The following is a 20,405-nucleotide window of genomic DNA, read 5'->3' as shown; positions in this document are numbered from 1 at the left end:
TAATAATACTTGGGTTTAATGATAAAGTTGAGTAAATAAATGGGCCTAAAAATAAAAACCCCTACATACAATAATAAAGGTGGGTCTTATTGTTTCCGTCTAAATGGTCAAAACCATCACATGATAGGTTCTTTAAGACCAGTCCCTGGAAACAATCCACAATTCTGTCAGCTCTATATCTATGATACAGATAATGAATTAAAAAGCAGTATGGACGCGTTGAATGATTACATGGAATTGGATTGGGATATAGTTGAAGGACTTCTAAATATGTTAGATTCATGTAATGAATTGGTTAAATGCTTTCAAATGGTGAGAGATAGACTAAAGCAAGATAATTTAATTCCTATCAACTTGATCATAAAGGCAGCCCGAAGCGGTGATGGCCGACATGTATTAAAACTTGGATCATTTTTAAGTATAGAGGAATAGATATGAATCTAATTTTAAGCGTACAATAATTAAATCAAATGTATTAAAACTTAGAGAGTTTAAAATACAGTGCTTAAAAAACATAGGAGACCATGCTGCTTTGTACCGGATGCACACTAGTTGTGCAATAAAACAAAGGCTATTACTGTAATAACTATAGAATGTGGAACGCTTTACAATTTTAAAATCTACAATCGGACAGATGACCATATGAGGCACACATGACATTCAAAAAGAGTAGACTACGCTACTATTAAACTACTACAATATAGCGAAGTGTTGAACCTATTCTCCGTAACAACGTCAATCGTACAAAAGGATTTTCTGCTAACCAAACAATCTAGAATTCCACTTTCAAAAATATGTGAATAGGACAGATTGGATATACAATTATATAAACAAACTCATAAAAAGAAGAAATACTCGGCGGTTTTCTCAGAAAATAGCCATGAACAAATACCTCCAGTCTTTTATTTCTAATAAATACGTAAATATTCAGCTTACAGATGGATAAATGAACAAAATTAACACTTGTAAATGCTACTGCAATGTATAAATTTTTTCTTCTCCCGTCTTCATCAGTTGGAAAGATGAATAATATGCCATTAATATTGGTACAATTTTAATCACCTCCAGTTTATTTGGGCAAGAAGAGAGATTTGCATTGTTCTGCTGTGTCCTCTGGGCTTGTTACTGCAAGAAGACGTGATAAATATATGATCAGAACTATAACCATAACAATAAAAGTACATAAGAGTTCAATCTTAATGGAGCAGAAATTTGTACAACAACAAATCCTTATCCCAAATTTCCGGATAAGCTACATGAAATCTTATTCTTTCGCTCCGTTCTGTACCGTTAACAACTATCTCCTCCATAGAGTTAACCACTATGAACAGCTATATGACATAAAACAGCCATAAATGAAAAAATGACAAAAACATGAACTATTGAAAACCACAAATTGGTGGGCATGGCACAGCTGCAAACTCAGTTACTTAAAAAAAATGATCAGGTTACCGAGAACGTTAAAGCCTTCCTGGTTAAGCGCATAGAGGCTTCATAGTGTTCTTTAAATAACTGAACCAACAAGTTGTCATATACTTTCAGCAGACAGCTTTATCAATAAATGATTCACTAATGGAGTTAAGCAATAGGGATGTCTGATTATAGCATAGTTTCTTCAAATATTGCTCTTGACATAATTATGTGGACATGACATGGCGACATGCAGAGATTCTAGAAATACACATATACGTGTATCAGACATGCTTATCTAATATCATACAGCTTTAAGGGCCTGTGCTGCAATCTCTCTATATTTTGCTTGAGCTTAAAAGCTAGTTTTTTACCCATGTCATTATTCACATGACATTCGGTTGAAAGTTACATGAAGGTTTGGCTTCCCATTTCATTACTATACCTAGCGAGAATCTACTTTGTAAAATGGATGAAAACAACGCTAGTTTTGGACTTGCAACCTAAATCCAAGCTAGAAAAAAAGTGACAGTGATTGACCATAGTAAGTGCCATCAACCATCTCCATCTGATTTATGTTTAGATACATGTTAGAAAGCCTTGTACATGCACACAGTAAAAAACAGTAAAAAAGAAGTACTTTATGTTATAGTAGAGGATACCTGTATGGCCCACTGTTTGTTCAGATTCAAAGATCTCATGGTCATTCCCTCCCTGTACATAAAAAGAGGCTTGTCAATTTATTTACCAAGGAACAAACTTGGAAATCATTGAATTCAGACCAGTTAGACCATTTTTGAGAGCTATATAGAAGCTTTATAAATTTAGATACTAATATCGAATTGGAATACAAGTAAAGGAAAACTTTCCATGTTAACAATTTGTACATAATTTGACACGTAAGAAATGATCCAACCTCAAAAAATATGTGAGGGACGGAAACTAACCTGACAAATACAACATATAGAGACCACATAATAGAACCATGTTAGTGATAAAACAACAGACTTTGTGTGTGTGTGTGTGTGTGTGTGTGTGTGTGTGTGTGTGTATCCCTTATATTCTTCTTTCATTAATTTTTTAGTTCAGTTGATAAGAGATTGCATTCCACAAAGGACCATTGAACTGAAATAACTCCTAATTAAGGACAGATCATTATAAATAATAAGCAGACCAACCAGCTGAAGCATCATGACTTGAGGCATGTTGGACCTTCGACACTACTACTAAAGATCATTAAGTGAAAAATGTTCCATAGTCAAGAGTTGAAGCTTTAACGTGTATCAACTATAATCAAAGTATCCTGCAGCAAGAATGATTTAAGGTTCTAGAAAATATTCCTATAAAATTAGCACATCTAGTATCTATATTTGGCCACTTCCATCTGTAGTACACTTTAATATTTCTCTGAAGTATGTGATGAAGAATAGGAGAGAGAATCTAGTACGTAATTTTGATCCACTTCTAATTTACATATATTAAAATAATTTACTATTTAAACTTTCTCTATGTCCGATATGAAGCACAGATGAACACAATAATGCTCATATTACCTTGTAGGTTTTGTCCCCAAAGAAATGGATCTCCTGGAAGTCATCAAGGTACCTCAAACAGTAGGTCTTGTCCCAGCCTTGTGGAAACACCTACAATAAGAACCAAAGCCAGATTAGAATAGATTATTGACTGATTACAATACTCCAAGAACATGATTACTAACAAAAACATACATCAAAACTAATCTGTCCTCCAATGGAAAATGTTAGATTCAAATGTGCAAACTTTTCACGTAGCACAGAGACCATCTTTGCCCTCACGTTATGAACCTGAAATTATTTCAATTTTTAACATTAAACTAATTGTATAATGCATCCTTTTAATCAAAGATGCAAATAACTCAGTTAATTGGGAAAGTAGATACATACCTTGTCATACTTTTCAAACTCATCCCTCTCCTCTTGACTACAGTTCCGCCCTATTGGTGAAACATTTAGCATTCCGCTGCGGAACTCAATGAATGTCCCCCTAAGAGATAACAACATGAACTTGTAGCTGATAGCCTAAAGAAGAAATTTAACTAGCAAAACAAAGATATTGCTCACCTTTTTATTGCGATATCCAGGTCAGCAATATAATGAAGAGTAAAGTTAATTAATTCCTGCACCAAATTTACTGTATTTAGAAATATTCTACATACACATGGTGCAAGAAAAAGTTGTAAAAAATATCAGACCTTGAGTTTGTCGTCTCCAAGGAATGATTTCAAGCTCTGCAAAATGGAGGAAAGATTTTGATTTCTATCAGGACATACAAAAATGGTATATTCATCAGAGAAAAAGGATGAACTAGCCATGAAATTTTTATAAATAGACTTTTGATTAAAGTAGATATATAATAATAAAAGGGATATCATGCATAAATGTCATCTATGTGCATGGTTTCAAACAACAAGCTCACAGTTTCTTTTGACAATAATGGCGACACTCATCCCTCAGTACCTAGATTATCATTTCTAAAGTAATGGCTCATAACTAGAAAAAAAAGAAATAGCGATGAACATATCATAGATACTTATCAGCCAATCAGCCATACATTTTATATCTTCGACATGGAATAAAGATCAAAGGAAAGCACATGAGGTCTTCCAGCTAGCAAACCTTCTTCCTCAAATAATTACTCTAGGTTGACACTAGCGCAACTTTATATTACTACTGAACCTCCAACTAAGTTCCTTAACTATTCCATAGCAAAGACATCTTTAGTAGCTTAATTTACATCTACTTACTAACATTATAGAATTTCTAGGTGAAATTCTTGCAATGGCAGATTTTATCACATAAGATCTATCTAACAAAAATCAATTAAATTCCAAAAGTACAGAAATGATGATTTAGGAATGCATGCCAAATACCCTTTGGTTTGTGATGTCAGTGTACAACATCCTATGATGTTCTATTGATTTTATAAGTTGAATGTATAGATTAGCCATCAACTAGCTAAAAATGTTTACAAAGACTAATATACCGATAGTTAAAGAAATGAGAAGGATATTCCAATAAAATATTTCCTCAGCTCCACTTGGTCTCTTTTGTTTTATGAAAATTAATTCAATCTCTCCAATTGACAAACCAAATCAGCTTAAATTCATCTGAAAGACCCCTGGAAGCTAATATAGCAATATTCAACTCCAGAAATTGCAGATTACCTGTGTGCCGATGAGTTTACCATTCTTGTAAGCAACAAGACCATTTTCCGCAAATACATAATCATAGTCAGTGATGACTGCACAATAAAGCACATTATCATGTTTTATACCTCCTGAACAAAATAAGGAACATACAGAATATTCCCTAATAGAAATATTGTGGGAATACTGATTATGAAAGCTTAAAAGCACACGTATGCTACTTGGAATCCCTCCAACCAAAATGAAAGACTGGGCCAGTAATTATAAATGCATTGATCTGATCCCTCTCAAAGAGCAATACTACGAGTAACTTAGATATTAACTATACTAGTTCAACTTTTTGGTTGACAAAATCATGTAACTCCACCAACTTCGTTCTATAACAATCCAAAATTCACACTAGTGGCTTGGGTCATGTCAGGAAAGTCCTAATAGCGGCCAGGATCAACTCTAACTTGCCTTAGGTCTCAACATACTGTCCTAGTAGCGATACAATGTTGCTTAACATCGAAACTCAACTTTCAGCACACTGTTGTTCCTATATCCCCTATTAACCATGTTGCATGTGTACGGGTACAGGCACGGAAAATTTGGAAAAGGTAGGGTACCGGGACATGGCTATATAAATATTTATATACGCATATATTATATATTGGAGTTAATAATTTATGTGAGAACAAAGATGAGAACTAAAATTCCTATAACATTTTTATGTTTCCTTTATTATGTGGAATCTAAATTGGAAAATTACTAGTTTTTGACCTAGACATCCAGACGATCGTCCAAAATCATAATTCGGAGCCCGATCTATGTCCAACAAGTTTCAAGAAGTGGAAGTGAAGTGTAGGATATATGTCCAAAAAATGTATGAAAAGTGTTTTAAATTAAAACATGTATTGTATAATTGATTACACACCCAAATAAATGTATGAATATATGCAAGGAGCGTCCAAGGCATTTAGGTACAGGGGTATGGGTATGTGTCGGGTACGGGTAAGGCTTCAGATTAAGTACCCAGTCAACATAGCTTATTAAGAAAACACAATAAACTTTTCAGACTAGAACATTAGAACCAAATGGATATAAATAGTACCTATTATTTCGACCTTGTAAAACAAATCTTTTCAAGGTTTAGCTTCTCCCTGGTGCAGATAGCAGCAGAGTCCACTACTTCAATGACAACTGTTTATCATTTAAAGACGATCATAATTTATCTTTATTAAAATAGGGAATACGTGAAGTTCTTGGGAATACAATGCTATTATATTTGGAATAAATCATAACCATTCTTGACAAGAATGGACGATTGTGATTTGGGGTGGGTACTAGTCCACTACCAAATAAGATATGAAGTGGAACAAACTCATACATTAAAAATTCAAAATCGACCTTAAAGCCCTTCCACTACACTAAACCTCCAAAGTCGTGTGGGTTAAGGGGTATAAATTATTTACCTATAAGCCACGAACTTTATCTTATTCGCAAATTTACCATCCAAATCTGAAGACTTATTAGTTTAACCCCACACTTTTTCCAAATTGACTTAAATACACTTCTCCTTTAGCAATGTTAAATCTCAACCGATAAGAGATAAAATGACAAAAATACCCCTCCCTATTTAAAAGAATAAGGATTTTTTGCCTATATACCTCCTAAATCTACCCTATTTGCAGATTTTACCCTTCAAATCTGCATATTCTCTGACCCCGATGATTTTAACGGTGTCAAATGAGGAGTGTCAAAGGACTCTTGCCATGCACACCAAAACCCGGAAGTTATGGTGAGGATTGAGGGATATAAGTTTATCTTCCAATATGCCCTCCCAGATGGAGCGCCCTTTTATGGGCTAAAACATGGTATTACGGAAACGTATTTTTAAATCCACTTTAAAGTTTGAGGCCAGAAGGATATGAACCTAGATTGCTCTAATACTATCCATCTTATTCTTATACTCTAACAAGGAGTATAAAAATCAAAAATGTGATAGGGTAAATTGGCAAATATGCATATGTAGGGGATAAATCTGCAAAAAGGATAGCCGTACACATAAGAATACCGATAATTTTATATTCTAACATATCCCCGCAGGTTGAGCGCTCTTTCCATGGCTGAAACCTGGGCTTGGCCAATGGAATTTGAACCTAGATTGCTCTGATCTCGTAAAATCCGAAGTTACAGCGATGGATGTTTATACTCTAACAACCATCACCATTCTACACTTAATATCCGCGAGATCAAGTTCTGACCGGGGAATAACATGAAAACAACATTCCATTCTGAAGATCACCACTGCATACTTTCTAAGAAGTAATCACACCTGACTTCCCCAGCTGTTCCGAGATCTTTGCAAGATCAGATCCTCCAACTACACCCACTGTTATAACCTGCCACAAAAAAGGTGGGGGGGGATTTTCTCAAAACTCCCTATTAAAAAAATTTACTTAAAAACACAGCTGCGATTCAATGATACTGCTGTACCTTCCGGAGTTCTTTCATGAACTCCAACATTTTCTGGCTCACAACCTAACAACAGATATACAAACAAATCACAAGAACCTATGTTAGTAATCTCAAACGAATCAGAATTTTCCTTTAAAAATAGGGATTTTCCGAACATTTCTCGGGACGGTGAGGGTCCCATCGACGTCGAACAACGCGATCAGCCCAGGCGTCCTTCCCGCCATTCTCACTGTCAAAAAAAAAAAATTCTCATCAATCCATCACTAATCTGTCAACAATTCCGAGATTTTCGTAGACGAAGGTTGAAGATTTTTACCCCTTTTGCTGAGATTTTCCGAGGAGAGGCCGCAGATCTAGAGATCGAAATTGAAATCGGAGAGATGCGTCGGTCGAATTTATAGGGGATTTTAAACGGTCGAGATGGGGCCACGTGGAAAGAGAGGATGACAGTTGGAAGGAGCATGCTTGATCTTCGAAACGTACGTGCCGTGCCGCACGTGGAAGGCGCCTTTGTTTTGGTGCCCGCGTCACAATCCGGATCCGGATCCGAAAGTAAATATATTATTATTATAATCTAGATAGATAGGCTGATGATGAAGACTAGACTGGTACAAGTTGTTGCTACTCTTTGCGCGCATAGACAGAGCGTGTCGTGTGGGGGCGGGTTTGATCGTCATTTGATGCTCAAGCCCAAGTTAGTGACTCGAGTATGTATTAAAATCGAGATCTGAGACTAGAAATGTACGTAGAACGAAAACTGAGTTCTCATATCTCGAGTTAGTCTATTGGTGATAAGTTTTGCTACAGTTGCCCAAAATATGGGACCAACAGTGAAGCATGTGATGTGTCCCCTCCTATTGCATAATGAGCTGACCATCATTAATGATGACCAGCTTATTATGCAATAGGAAAGGGACACCTCACATGTCCCTCATATTGATCCCATATTTTAGGTCCTTAGAAAATTTTTCATTCGTGATGGTGAGTTTTTTCCACAATTAGACCCCCTCTGTTAATCGTTGTGATTTGATATCATATGGTGTGCTTTAGGACCTGATGGTTTCAGAGTGTCTATCGTGCTAATATGATTCGAATCGTGGCACCCACGTAGACGAAGAACGTACATGTGACGTTGAACTTGTTCGGTGATTTGATTTGATCAGTAGGATCATATCCTAACAACGTTTAGGGATGGCGAGGGGTTATTCCCCGCCGGGTTCGGGTTTGGATCCGGGTCGGATCAACTTCAGACGCATAGGATCCTGCTACGATCGCAGGGAAATTGATGTCTGGGATCGCACGCTTGCTTCTTGCGGTCCCGGAAAGCAATTTGATCCGTAGTTGTGCGGAAAGCTCCGTGCAAGCGGCAAAATTTTAATAAACGAAAAAAATTAAAGTGAATAAATGCACAGCAGAATTTGATGTCGCACCCTCAAAATCTTAGCTGGAATCAAGTAACGCAGATGGAAAATGCTCTTCTGGTGTTTTTCTTCACTAATTTGAGTCCAACTTTTCTTGCGGATTCGTGTCCAAGGCAAATTAATTAGAGTACAGCAAGTACCCATAAATTACACGTTGCACGTGTACTGTGAACTAAATACGCCATGGAATAAATTTGCATGAATACATCCCTGTATATTCAAAATTAATTTCCCACGTCATTTTCTGATACCTGCATTCACTAGAGGCAGGATTTACAAGAATTAACTCCTCAACCGAGGACATTACTGCTACTGTACATATTCTTTGCTACTGTAGTCCTGTAAATTGCAAATTCTTAATCCCGAGCTTGAAAGCGAAGAACAATTTGTCTCTTATAAATAGTTTTTACTTCCTTATTCGAATACCAGGTACATCCTTCAACCCCATCTTCAGTGCTGTTTTCCTGTAAAGAGAAGGTGGCTTCTCCAAACCAATTGAATGACAAAATTTATTTGCAAGATCGGCAAGCAAAGTTTTATCTCTTCCTATATCGCTAATCGAATTATAGTATCCGAGCCATGCATGATATGCCGCTTCCTTGATGCTTGTATCTACTTTTCCAATAGATTCCTCCACCTTCATAGGAAAAGGAAACACAGAAGTCATATTACATAATAGTTTCATGCATGAGCCAAGTGACGTGAATAATTTCACGATGTCAATATGTATCTTCATATGATTGTGCTTTTTTAACGTGTTAGTATCATAGTACAGGTAAAATATGGTTTAGGCCCCACGAGAAGCACCAAACAAAAAAAGGGGTATAGTTAAGTCTCCATAACACACATCTATCTGGTTAGGTCCTCGAGAAAAGGGCCAAATCACAGGAATAAGTTCTGTTAGAAGGGGTTTTCCAAAAAAAAAATTTGCACCAAAAATTAATCACATGTATAATGGCTGTCAACAGAAAAAGGATTCGGAATTGGTTGATGAAACTCTATAGCTCGATGCTATAATTCATAATAATTATTACAATTCAAGAAAATGAAAACCTGACATAGCGCTATGGTATGCTTACTTTTCAATATTAAAAAAAAAATGACTGCTGATATACGAGCTCAGTAACACAATTAAGGTGATCTTCTCAACAAAATGCTAGAAATAGAACTGACTAGTGAGCTGAGCTTAGTGCCACAAACTGTGTATTTGAATCCGAGTACAAGGCAAGGATAGTTATGATACGAAGGTATTTAACTACTTGTCATATTGCAAACCAATGCTCTCGAAGGTAATTTCAAAAATTGCAAAATATATGAAGATAGTAATATAAACTTAGTATGATGGAAATACATCATATGACAGAAGGTAATTTCAAAATTTGCAAAATATATGAAGATAGTAAGATAAACTTAGTATGATGGAAATACATCATATGACAGACTAGCATAGAAAGGATCGATCTAGTTCTGCAAACATGACGACGTAAGGAGCTTCGCTTACCTTTTGCTTTATAACCGAATCCATCTCAGGTGGAGGATGCTTCTCTATAGGGAGATCTTTCATCTCTTGCATGAAATATTCTTCCCATGGTGCAAGCAATAAAATGCCTTTACCATCTTTGCCTTCGCGTCCCGTTCTTCCAAGTCGATGTATGTATTGTTCACGATCAGAAGGAATTCCAACCTGAGTGTCATTAGTAATAACTTTGTTATTGTTATGACAGCAAACTTAACTTATAGCATGTTCACATGTATCCCGAATATGATATACCGACATGTGCAGAGAAAAAAATTTTGGTGATCAGTTACAATTATGTTACAGACAATGTAACCAATATGTCGTTTTTACCACATCATGAAGATTCATCTCTATATTTTAACCAGAAAAAGTACAACAAACCATGAACTTATGGAGGCATAAAACGCATACCAAAAGAGAGTAAAAAAGAAACAGAAACAGAATAATAATGGCATGAAAATAATCTTATAGTGGTTGCTCTATGTAGGCTGTCTAAAAATCACAATAGATAGCTGATCCCCCATCAAACACCGATGATGAAAGTTACAATCCGACGACTTCCAGAAGGCTATAATTTGAAGACTTTCACGTAGATCGATGAAGGTTATAATCTGACGACCTTCACAACAACCGATAAAAGCTCTAGTTCAACCGCCTTCACAATCAACATCGGGAGTTACAATCTGACAACTCTCATATTTTCGAGCAGTCAAGACGAAGGTCACTCAACAACGGTCTTTGCAATGCTCTAGCAAAAGAGACTACAAATCGACGGTCTCTTCAAGTCAAAACGCACGGGTCGGACCTGCGTTGCAACATCAAAACGCACGGGTCGGACCTGCGTTGCAACATCAAAACGCACGGGTCGAACCAGCGTTATAACCTCAAAATACAGAGGTTATCCTTGTGTTATAACATCAAAACGCAGAGGTCATGATTGCGTTCCAGACTCAAAACGCAGAGGTCGTGGCTGCATTCCAGAGTCAAAACGCAGAGTTCGTGGACTCAAAACGCAGAGTTCATGCAGAGCCCATTTCTGCGTTTCAGAGTTCACAACACTGTGCGACCTGTGCGTTTTCAGCCTAAAACAGGCCTAACTCCGCGTTTTGATGTCTAAAACGCAGAGTTCGGGCCCAAAACGCCCAGATTGGCGTTTTGACTCGTTCAAAGCACGAACTGAACGGTTTCAAAACCGTTTTCCCCACGATTTGGGGAGCTGTTTAAGGGGGGCGGTTACACCCCGCTCAGTCCCATTTAGTAGCAAATTAAGGGGGCGGTTACACCCCCTTAATCTCCTATAAATACCTCGAAACTCAACTGAGTTCGGATCCTGGATTTTGGGGCAAAAAAGAAGAGATCTTGGCTCTCTCTCTTTGGGGGATCGCTGGCTTTTTGGGGAATTGCTGAAGCTTTGGAGATCGACCACCGGAGCTTTCTGCTGGCCTTGGCTTATTAACCGATTTTCGGTTCAAATCAACTCTTTTACAGAGTTCTTCTAAACTCATTCAGAGTTCTAAAACTTGCTTTGCAAGTTCTCCACAGCGTCAAACCGTGAGGAGAAGACATCGTTCCAGTGAAGTAAAACGTCGAATCGTCAAGGGAAAGCAAACTCGACGCGAGCATTTGAGGGAGGCACTCCATCGCCACCGTGAAGAACCCAGAATTAAACAAAAGGGAGAATCCAGATTCTCTTCTCTTTTGTAATCAGAAAATCCAATTGTAACTGAGATTAAAGGAATACAAATCAATTTTTTTTCATTTTCTTGCACTACAAATTTTCCAACAAACAAAAAATGACGACTCTGCTGGGGACTAGCTTCTCTGATGAAGAAGTGGTGGTGCAATCCGACGTTAACCTCGCTGGAACAACGGTCAAAACTCTCGTGGTAGAGTTTGATCAAGCCAAGTTTGAGAAGGCCCTCTCCTCCGGATCCCTTAGGGTCAAAACTCTCGTGGTAGAGTTTGATCAAGCCAAGTTTGAGAAGGCCCTCTCCTCCGGATCCCTTAGTTCCAAGGCTATGCGCAAGATCCACAAAGTTTCCAAGGAGACTAAAGCTCCAGTTGTGACCAACTCATCTAAAGACTATCTCTCATGGGGGTTGCACTGTTCATACAGTCCCCTCTCTAAAGGAGAAGACTCGACTTCGGCACAACTCAAAAAAAACCGATCCTCCAATCAACGCGAACTCCGTGTTTGCGAGCCTCAACATGAGCTCTGCATAAGCCAAACTAAACGCAGCCCTCAGATGTGCGTTTCCCAGATAGAATGCAACCCTCAGAGGCGCGTTCCAACATCAAAACGCAGACCTCAAAACTACGTTGATCTGGCTGAACGCAACTCTCAGGAGTGCGTCCCAGAACCAAAACGCAACCCTCAGGAGTGCGTTCCACAAACTGAACGTAACTCTCAGAAGTGCGTTTCAGAATCAAAACGCAGATTTCAAGACTGCGTTTCATCAGCTAAACGCAGACATCAGGACTGCGTTTCCTCAGCTAAACGCAGATATCAGGACTGCGTTTCACCAGCACAACCTGGAGCTCAGGCAGGCGTTCGGGTAATGAATTTTAATATAGAACCTGGTGTATACCGTCGAGCTTTGGGACGCTGCCCCGAACCCCGCCGGGGGGTGACCCCCTGGCCAGGGGCGCGCCACCCCCTGGACCCCCGGCTCGCTGACCGGGCAGCGAGACCCCCGAATACTCTGCGTAGCGCGACTAAATTGAGAGGTGGATATAAGAAGTTCATGGATTCAAGGCATCTCAACCTGATTCATGACCACCAAGAGCCAGTCCTGTCCAATCATGGACTGGGGGTTCCAATTCAAACCTCACGAGCAGTGGGTAATTCTCCTCGAATCTTCATAACAGATTTAAGAGAGTTAATATCGAGAGAAAGACCGATGCAACAAGTTATTCGTTCATTCCAATGTGAACGACTGATTCCTACGGTCTTCTCGGGACGTCAATGCTGCTCATATGTGGTCAAAACATTGGTGTTCGACCAATTAACGAACGTTGCTTTGCTCAACCAACGACGACGTTCGCATAGGAAGAAGTCGTTAGAGACCGAGTATCCTGGGGTCACTATCAATGTGATCGACAGAGGGAAAGCCTCAGGTCCTAGTTCCGATGACTCTGAGACAAGTCGTTCACCGACCGTCAGAGAAATCGCTAACGAGTTTGAAGGAATCTACCGATACACTCGGACTCGAACATGAGCCATTCCTCCTATCAACTATCGGAGTTTAGCTAGAGGAACTAATTCCGATGATGAACACTCAGCCATTGCGGAATCCCAATCATCAAGCTCTTTTGTTGAACATGAGAGCTCCGCTTATATGACGGAAAACCATGAAGATCTCGCGAAGAGACTTGATGAGCAGGAGGCCATGATCAAATCTCAGCAGGAGACCATCAATGAAATCTTGGCCCTGATGAATCAAATCGTCGCAGATAAGGCCAAATCTCAGAAGACAGATTCGCCACCTAGGCAAGAATTTTCCCGAAGAGGAAAAGCATCTTCATCCCGACCTTACACAAGCAAAGAGAAGGTAAAAGTGGTTGATGATGATGCTTCTGACCAAGAAGCCCACAACCTAGAATCTTCCTCTGATGAAGGAAGAGAGACTGAGAACGAGCAAAATCTCCAGTCTGCTAAAATAAAAGAATTGGAAGCCCGCCTCACTGCCATTGCTAACAGAAGCGAGCTTCAAGATGAGGGAGTAGTGCGGCCCTATCCTGCCGAATGGGATGCAGCCCCTTATCCTCCAAAGTTCGAAGTCCCGACGCTACAAACTTTTGACGACACGGGATCACCGAATCAACATATCTATCATTTCAAGTCACAGACTGGGAATGTGATATCAAACGACGTCATACTGGCTCTATTGTTCATTGGCACCCTCAAGGGAGTTGCCTTTGAATGGTTCAGGAAACTGCCTGCGGGATGTATCCAAAAGTGGACGGATCTAGAGAGGCACTTCCTATCAAGATTCTTTGAAGAGGATACATAAGTCTCCATCCATACCCTTCTCGTCACTAAGCAGAAGAAGAGGGAGTCTGTCAAAGTCTTCGTCAAAAGGTTTCAAAACATGGTTCTGCGATGTCCGACTGGTATGACACAATCTACCTTAGTGGAGACCTGTCGACACAACTTACAGACCGACCTTCTAGCACAATTGAGGGTTGTAGAATACCGTTCCTGGAGACAACTAATCTCTTAAGGCGAACAGACTCAAAAGATTATTGCCAGGATCAGAGCTGAAGAACAAAGTAGGCAGGATCAACCTGAGCAATCGGACCAAGCCCAATCTTCTCAGTCAGAAGGGGATACTACGGCCACTGAAGCCTATCCCCTTCAGTAAGATGACGGGTCCAACAACTATCACGTTAACAATTACCTCTGATAGTCAAATTCAATGGATAGTGGCCCACTAGGCGATGTGTCATGTCAACCCTTTTTCCCTCTTACACTTGTTCAAGACTGGGGGTTGGTTTATTTGTAGTTCATTGGATTATGAGTAATAAATTTTCTGAGTTGTCATGTTTAATATAATACCTCTATCAACCACGAAGTCTACCAAAACTATTACGTTAATAATCACCTCTGATAGTCTGTTTTCTTCCAAATTCCACCGCCAATCCTCTTCAAACAGGATGGCGGGTCCATCAAAACTAGCACGTTAACATCTACCTCTGATAGTCAATCAATCTGCCAATCCTCTTTAAGTAGGATGACGGGTCTACCAAAACTATCACGTTAACATCTACCTCTGATAGTCAATCTGTCAATCCTCTTCAAGTAGGATGACGGGTCTACCAAAACTATCACGTTAACATCTACCTCTGATAGTCAATCAATCTGTTAATCCTCTTCAAATAGGATGGCGGATCTATCAAAACTATCACGTTAACATCTACCTCTGATAGTCAATCAATCTGCCAATCCTCTTCAATAGGATGGCGGGTCCACAAAACTATCATGTTAACATCTACCTCTGATATTCCATTAATCTGCTAATCCTCTTCAATAGGGTGGCGGGTCCACAAAACTATCACGTTAACATCTACCTCTGATAGTCCATTAATCTGTCAATCCTCTTCAATAGGATGGCGGGTCCATAAAACTATCACATTAACAGTTACCTCTGATAATCAAACTCATCAGATAATGGCCTACCAGGTGATGTGCTTCTATTCCGACTTCATGGATAGTGTCCCACTAGGCAATGTGCCTTGTCTACCTCTTTTTATTCCCCTGCTAAGTCTTAATCAAGACTGGGGGTTGGTTACTTGGAATCCACTGGATTAAGAGTAACGAATCTTTCACATCGTCGAGTTAATATTACACTTCTGACGATCATCATCCCCACAGAGTATGTTCACATCGTCGAGTTAATATTACACTTCTGACGATCATCATCCCCACAGAGTATGCATTCAACTCGCATCACTCCAAATTTATCACGTTAACAATATACCTCTGACAACAATCAATTTATCAATCCTTGACTATAGGATGGTAGGTCCTTAAAATTGCTCAAATCGCAATCTTCCCCAACAAGACATTAAGTCTTTAAAATCTTATTCAAATCACAAGTATCAAAATACATCGCTTCTGGTGATTCATCGCTTCTGGTGATAAACTCACCTAGCAAGTTTCCCCAACGAGACGCTAATTCCCAAAATCTTGTGCAAGTCACAAGTACACAAATTCTTGTCATGTTCAATAAAACACCTCTGACAACCAATCAACTTATCAATTCTGTAAGTCCTCAGAGTTGCTCTGACCGCAACAAATTCCTGTCATGTTAACACCATACCTCTGACAACCCACTTATCAATCCTCTTCAACAGGATGATAAGTCTTCAAAGTTGCTCCAATCGCAACACATTCCTGTCACGTTAATATCAAACCTCTGACAACCAATCAACTTATCAATCCTCTTCAATAGGATGATAAGTCTACAAAGTTGTCTCGATCGTAGCAAATTCCTGTCATGTTAACACCATACCTCTGACAACCCACTTATCAATCCTCTTCAACAGGATGATAAGTCTTCAAAGTTGCTCCAATCGCAACACATCCTTGTCACGTTAATATCAAACCTCTGACAACCAATCAACTTATCAATTCTCTTCAATAGGATAATAAGTCCACAAAGTTATCTCGATCGCAGCAAATTCCTGTCACGTTAATATCACACCTCTGACAACCAAATCAACTTATCGACTCTCCCTAATAGAGCGATAGGTCCTCAAAATTACTCTGATCGTAATATTCTTCCTGTCACGTTAATATCACACCTATGACAAAATCAACTTATCGACTCTCTTTAATAGAGCGATACGTTCACAAAATTGTCCCGATCGCAATATCTTTCCCGTCTAGTTAACATCACACCTCTGACGACACAATCCACTTATCGACTCTCCTCAATAGAGCGATAGGTCCAAACCCGTCAAGTTAACATCACCCTCTGACAACACAATCCACTTATCGACTCTCCTCAATAGAGCGATAGGTCCACAAATTCCAGTCAAGTTAACATCACACCTCTGACAACACCAAATCAACCTATCGACTTTCTTCAATAGAGCGATAGGCCCATAAAATACTGTTAGGTTAATATCACACCTCTAACAGTCAAACCCTCTCCAATGAACTTGTTAATCCTTTTTCAACAAGAATAGCAAGTTTTCATCATAAAATTCCCAGTGGATTAAAGATTTTCTGTTGTTAATCCTTTTTCAACAAGAATAGCAAGTTTTCATCATAAAATTCCCAGTGGATTAAAGATTTTCTGAAATTATCCTAGTGATAACCAAGAAAATTTATGAATTTCACTCTAAGTAAAAATTTATGTCAAGTTAATACTACACCTCTGGCGCTTCCAACTTTCTTTCAGTGTTTCAAGTAACACAGGAAGAAACAGTGACAAATTCTACGTATTCAATATCGTAGCCAGTGATTATCATTAAATTAATAATCTCTGAATCCATACCTTGCATGTATGAGAAATTTTATCCTGAATCCTAAGTAGGGATAAGTCAACGCCTAATACGCGTTGCCGGTTAGTCTTTGACCGTAAGAAAGACAAAAGCCCACGTATTCAACATCGTGGCAGGTTGTTATTAATCACACCAAAATCCATGCCTTACACGCATGGGGGACTTTATCTCGATCCCTAATTAGAGATAAGTCTGCATCTAAAACATGTTGTCGGGTGGTTCATTCCCGCAACAGTGTTTTCAATGCGCGAGGCGCAAAGCATCTTTACGCGCACATGCGCAAGGCGTAACGCGATGCGCGCGCCCGAGTGATGCGAGGCGCACACCACACACATAATATTTCAATATATGTAATCAAGCACGAAAGAACATATTTTTAGAATTTACTTAAAAAATATTATGATAAATAATATCTTGCTACAAAATCACAATATATTGCCTTAATTTCTAATGCTAACACCCAACATAGTAGCAAATTTCATAAATTTTCAAATCAAATGTTAAATCAAGACTTATATCCAAACTAAGGATTAGTAATGGCCCTCAATTGAAGGTTATTAAAAAAGCCCAATGGATTTATTTTGTTTTTTGGGATATGGAATATCAAGTATAAAGACTCGATTGAAATGTTAACAAAAAAAACTATATGAGGAAATGCACTACATGCATCCTACACAAAGTACGGATGTACGCGAGGCGCAAAAGGCGCTGCTGCATCAGATGTGGGGCGCATCGCCACCGCCCCGCATCGTAAGGCGCAATGAGGCGCGCGCATTTGAAAACACTGTCCCGCAATATGGTAAAGTCTACGTATTCAACATCGTAGCACTAAAATCCATACCTTATACGCATGAGGGATTTTATCTTGATCCCTAAATAGAGATAAGTCTGCATCTAACACATGCTGCCGGGTAGCGTATTCCCGTGAAAATAGCAAAGCCCACGTATTCAACATCGTGACAAGTCTTTATTAATAACGCTAAAATCCATGTCTTACACGCATGGGGGATTTTATTTTGATCCCTAATTAGAGATAAGTCTATGCCTAACACGCGTTGCCGGTTAGTCTTTTCCCGTCAAAATAACAAAGTCTTTGTATTCAAAATCATAGCATCAAGTCTAAGAGGGTTCATTCTCTTAGCACAACGTTACATGTGGAACGAACCTAGATAATTCACATGCTAGCCCGACTCAAACGGTAGTCGGTAAAGGCTTATCAAATCCGTTGATGGCTGACGGTTTGCCAAAAATCCTATGCATGTTTACATGCTCATCAGCTTAATGGATGTGAGCCAAGACTTGAAACAGATGAGCTAAAGACAAGTCTCAAAGACTTAGTCAGAAAATGCATGAGAGCCACCTACGAGTCTCAAGTCGAAAAGCCAAGGTCAGACCCGCGTTGCAAACACCAAAACGCCGAGGTCACACCCGGGTTCCAAATTTAAAACGCAAGGGTGACACTCGCATCTCAAGTTCAAAACACAGGGGTCCACCCCCGCATTCCAGAAGCAGGATTATGACGCATACCTTCACACGGGTATACGTGGCAAATCCCTTCAACCAAGATGTCTTTAAAGCGAGTGCAGAGAACAACTCCCTTACGATAAGGAATCAACAGCTCCAAGATCAGAGTTGAGATCCAAAGTATTCCGAAAATTCGTCTCAGTCAACCGCGAACTTTCGAAAACTTTAGAGGGGGTTCTGTAGGCTGTCTAAAAATCACAATAGATAGCTGATCCCCCATCAAACACCGATGATGGAAGTTACAATAATCACAATAGATAGCTGATCCCCCATCAAACACCGATGATGGAAGTTACAATCTGACGACTTCCAGAAGATTCGAAGACTTTCACGTAGATCGATAAAGGTTATAATCTGACGACCTTCACAACAACCGATGAAAGCTCTAGTTCAATAGCCTTCACAATCAACATCGGGAGTTACAATCTGACAACTCTCATATTTTCGAGCAGCCAAGGCGAAGGTCACTCAACAACGGTCTTTGCAACGCTCTAGCAAAAGAGACCACAAATCGACGGTCTCTTCAAGTCAAAACGCACGGGTCGGACCTGCGTTGCAACATCAAAACGCACGGGTCGGACCTGCGTTGCAACATCAAAACGCACGGGTCGAACCAGCGTTATAACCTCAAAACGCAGATGTCATCCTTGTGTTATAACATCAAAACGCAGAGGTCATGATTGCTTTCCAGACTCAAAACGCAGAGGTCGTGGCTGCATTCCAGAGTCAAAACGCAGAGTTCGTGGACTCAAAACGCAGAGTTCATGCAGAGCCCAGCTCTGCATTTCAGAGTTCACAACACTGTGCGACCTGTGCGTTTTCAGCCTAAAACAGGCCTAACTCCGCGTTTTGACTGTGCGTTTTCAGCCTAAAACAGGCCTAACTCCGCGTTTTGATGTCTAAAACGCAGAGTTCGGGCCCAGAACGCCCAATTTGGCGTTTTGACTCGTTCAAAGCACGAACTAAACGGTTTCAAAACCGTTTTCCCCACGATTTGGGGAGCTGTTTAAGGGGGGCGGTTACACCCCACTCAGTCCCATTTAGGAGCAAATTAAGGAGGCGGTTACACCCCCTTAATCCCCTATAAATACCTCGAAACTCAACCGAGTTTAGATCCTGGATTTTGGGACAGAAAAGAAGAGATCTTGGCTCTCTCTTTGGGGGATCGCTGGCTTTTTGGGGAATTGCTGAAGCTTTGGAGATCGACCACCGGAGCTTTCTGCTGGCCTTGGCTTATTAACCGATTTTTGGTTCAAATCAACTCTTTTACAGAGTTCTTCTAAACTCATTCAGAGTTCTAAAACTTGCTTTGTAAGTTCTCCACAGCGTCAAACCGTGAGGAGAAGACATCGTTCCAGTGAAGTAAAACGTCGGATCGTCAACGGAGAGCAAACTCAACGCGAGCATTCGAGGGAGGCACTCCATCGCCACCGTGAAGAACCCAGAATTAAACAAAGGGGAGAATCCAGATCATTCTCTTCTCTTTTGTAATCAGGAAATCTAATTGTAACTGAGATTAAAGGAATACAAATCAATTTTCCTTCATTTTCTTGCACTACAAATTTTCCAACAAACACTCTAAACATTCCATTAGACTTCTCAAAGATTATATTTAACATGCAAATTACCGCGTAATGTGAAATTATAACATACGAATTTTAATAATGGAGGAAAGATGAAGTTATAATTTTCAGATAAAAAACAGAGGAACATAACAAGATAAAAATTAGAGGAGGATACAAAAGAACATTTCGGAAATCTCTATGTTAGAACATTATTACTATCTTCATGTACTGGGCGAAGCCAGAAATTTTGGCAAGGGGAGTCCAAAAAATAATTAAACACAATCACATATTTTTTTTTGTCTGATTTTAAC

General features: G+C 39.4%; 2 protein-coding genes across 2 annotated transcripts in view; both read right to left on the bottom strand.

Annotated features, from left to right (window-relative positions):
* Nucleotides 876-7,449, bottom strand: LOC109848908 (phosphomannomutase). The gene is made up of 12 exons (XM_020418630.1): nt 7,371-7,449; nt 7,210-7,283; nt 7,073-7,117; nt 6,912-6,978; nt 4,613-4,689; nt 3,641-3,676; nt 3,510-3,565; nt 3,333-3,432; nt 3,138-3,233; nt 2,964-3,053; nt 2,073-2,124; nt 876-1,125 (listed from the first exon to the last, which is right to left on the bottom strand). The coding sequence occupies exons 2-12, from the start codon at nt 7,276-7,278 to the stop codon at nt 1,070-1,072; spliced, it is 744 nt and encodes a 247-aa protein (XP_020274219.1). The 5' UTR covers nt 7,279-7,283; nt 7,371-7,449; the 3' UTR covers nt 876-1,069.
* LOC109847373 (DEAD-box ATP-dependent RNA helicase 48-like) overlaps nt 8,644-20,405 on the bottom strand; it is a 35,998-nt gene continuing 24,236 nt past the window's right edge. Inside the window, 2 exon segments of the mRNA XM_020416604.1 lie at nt 8,644-9,112; nt 9,977-10,159. Coding sequence (XP_020272193.1) covers nt 8,882-9,112; nt 9,977-10,159 — 414 coding nt within the window. The 3' untranslated portion in view covers nt 8,644-8,881.

This window comes from Asparagus officinalis, chromosome 7 (assembly GCF_001876935.1).
Source record: "Asparagus officinalis chromosome 7, Aspof.V1, whole genome shotgun sequence".
NCBI classification, from domain to species: Eukaryota; Viridiplantae; Streptophyta; class Magnoliopsida; order Asparagales; family Asparagaceae; genus Asparagus; species Asparagus officinalis.
This window is presented reverse-complemented; position numbering and strand designations above follow the sequence as displayed.

Excerpts from the sequence above, each read along its gene's own strand:
- LOC109848908 (XM_020418630.1), bottom strand. The coding sequence starts at position 7,278 with ATGGCGGGAAGGACGCCTGGGCTGATCGCGTTGTTCGACGTCGATGGG. Across the intron at positions 3,566-3,640 it reads TTGGAGACGACAAACTCAAG|GAATTAATTAACTTTACTCT; the intron begins GTCTGATATTTT and ends AATTTGGTGCAG. Across the intron at positions 1,126-2,072 it reads ACAAACAGTGGGCCATACAG|TAACAAGCCCAGAGGACACA; the intron begins GTATCCTCTACT and ends GTCTTCTTGCAG.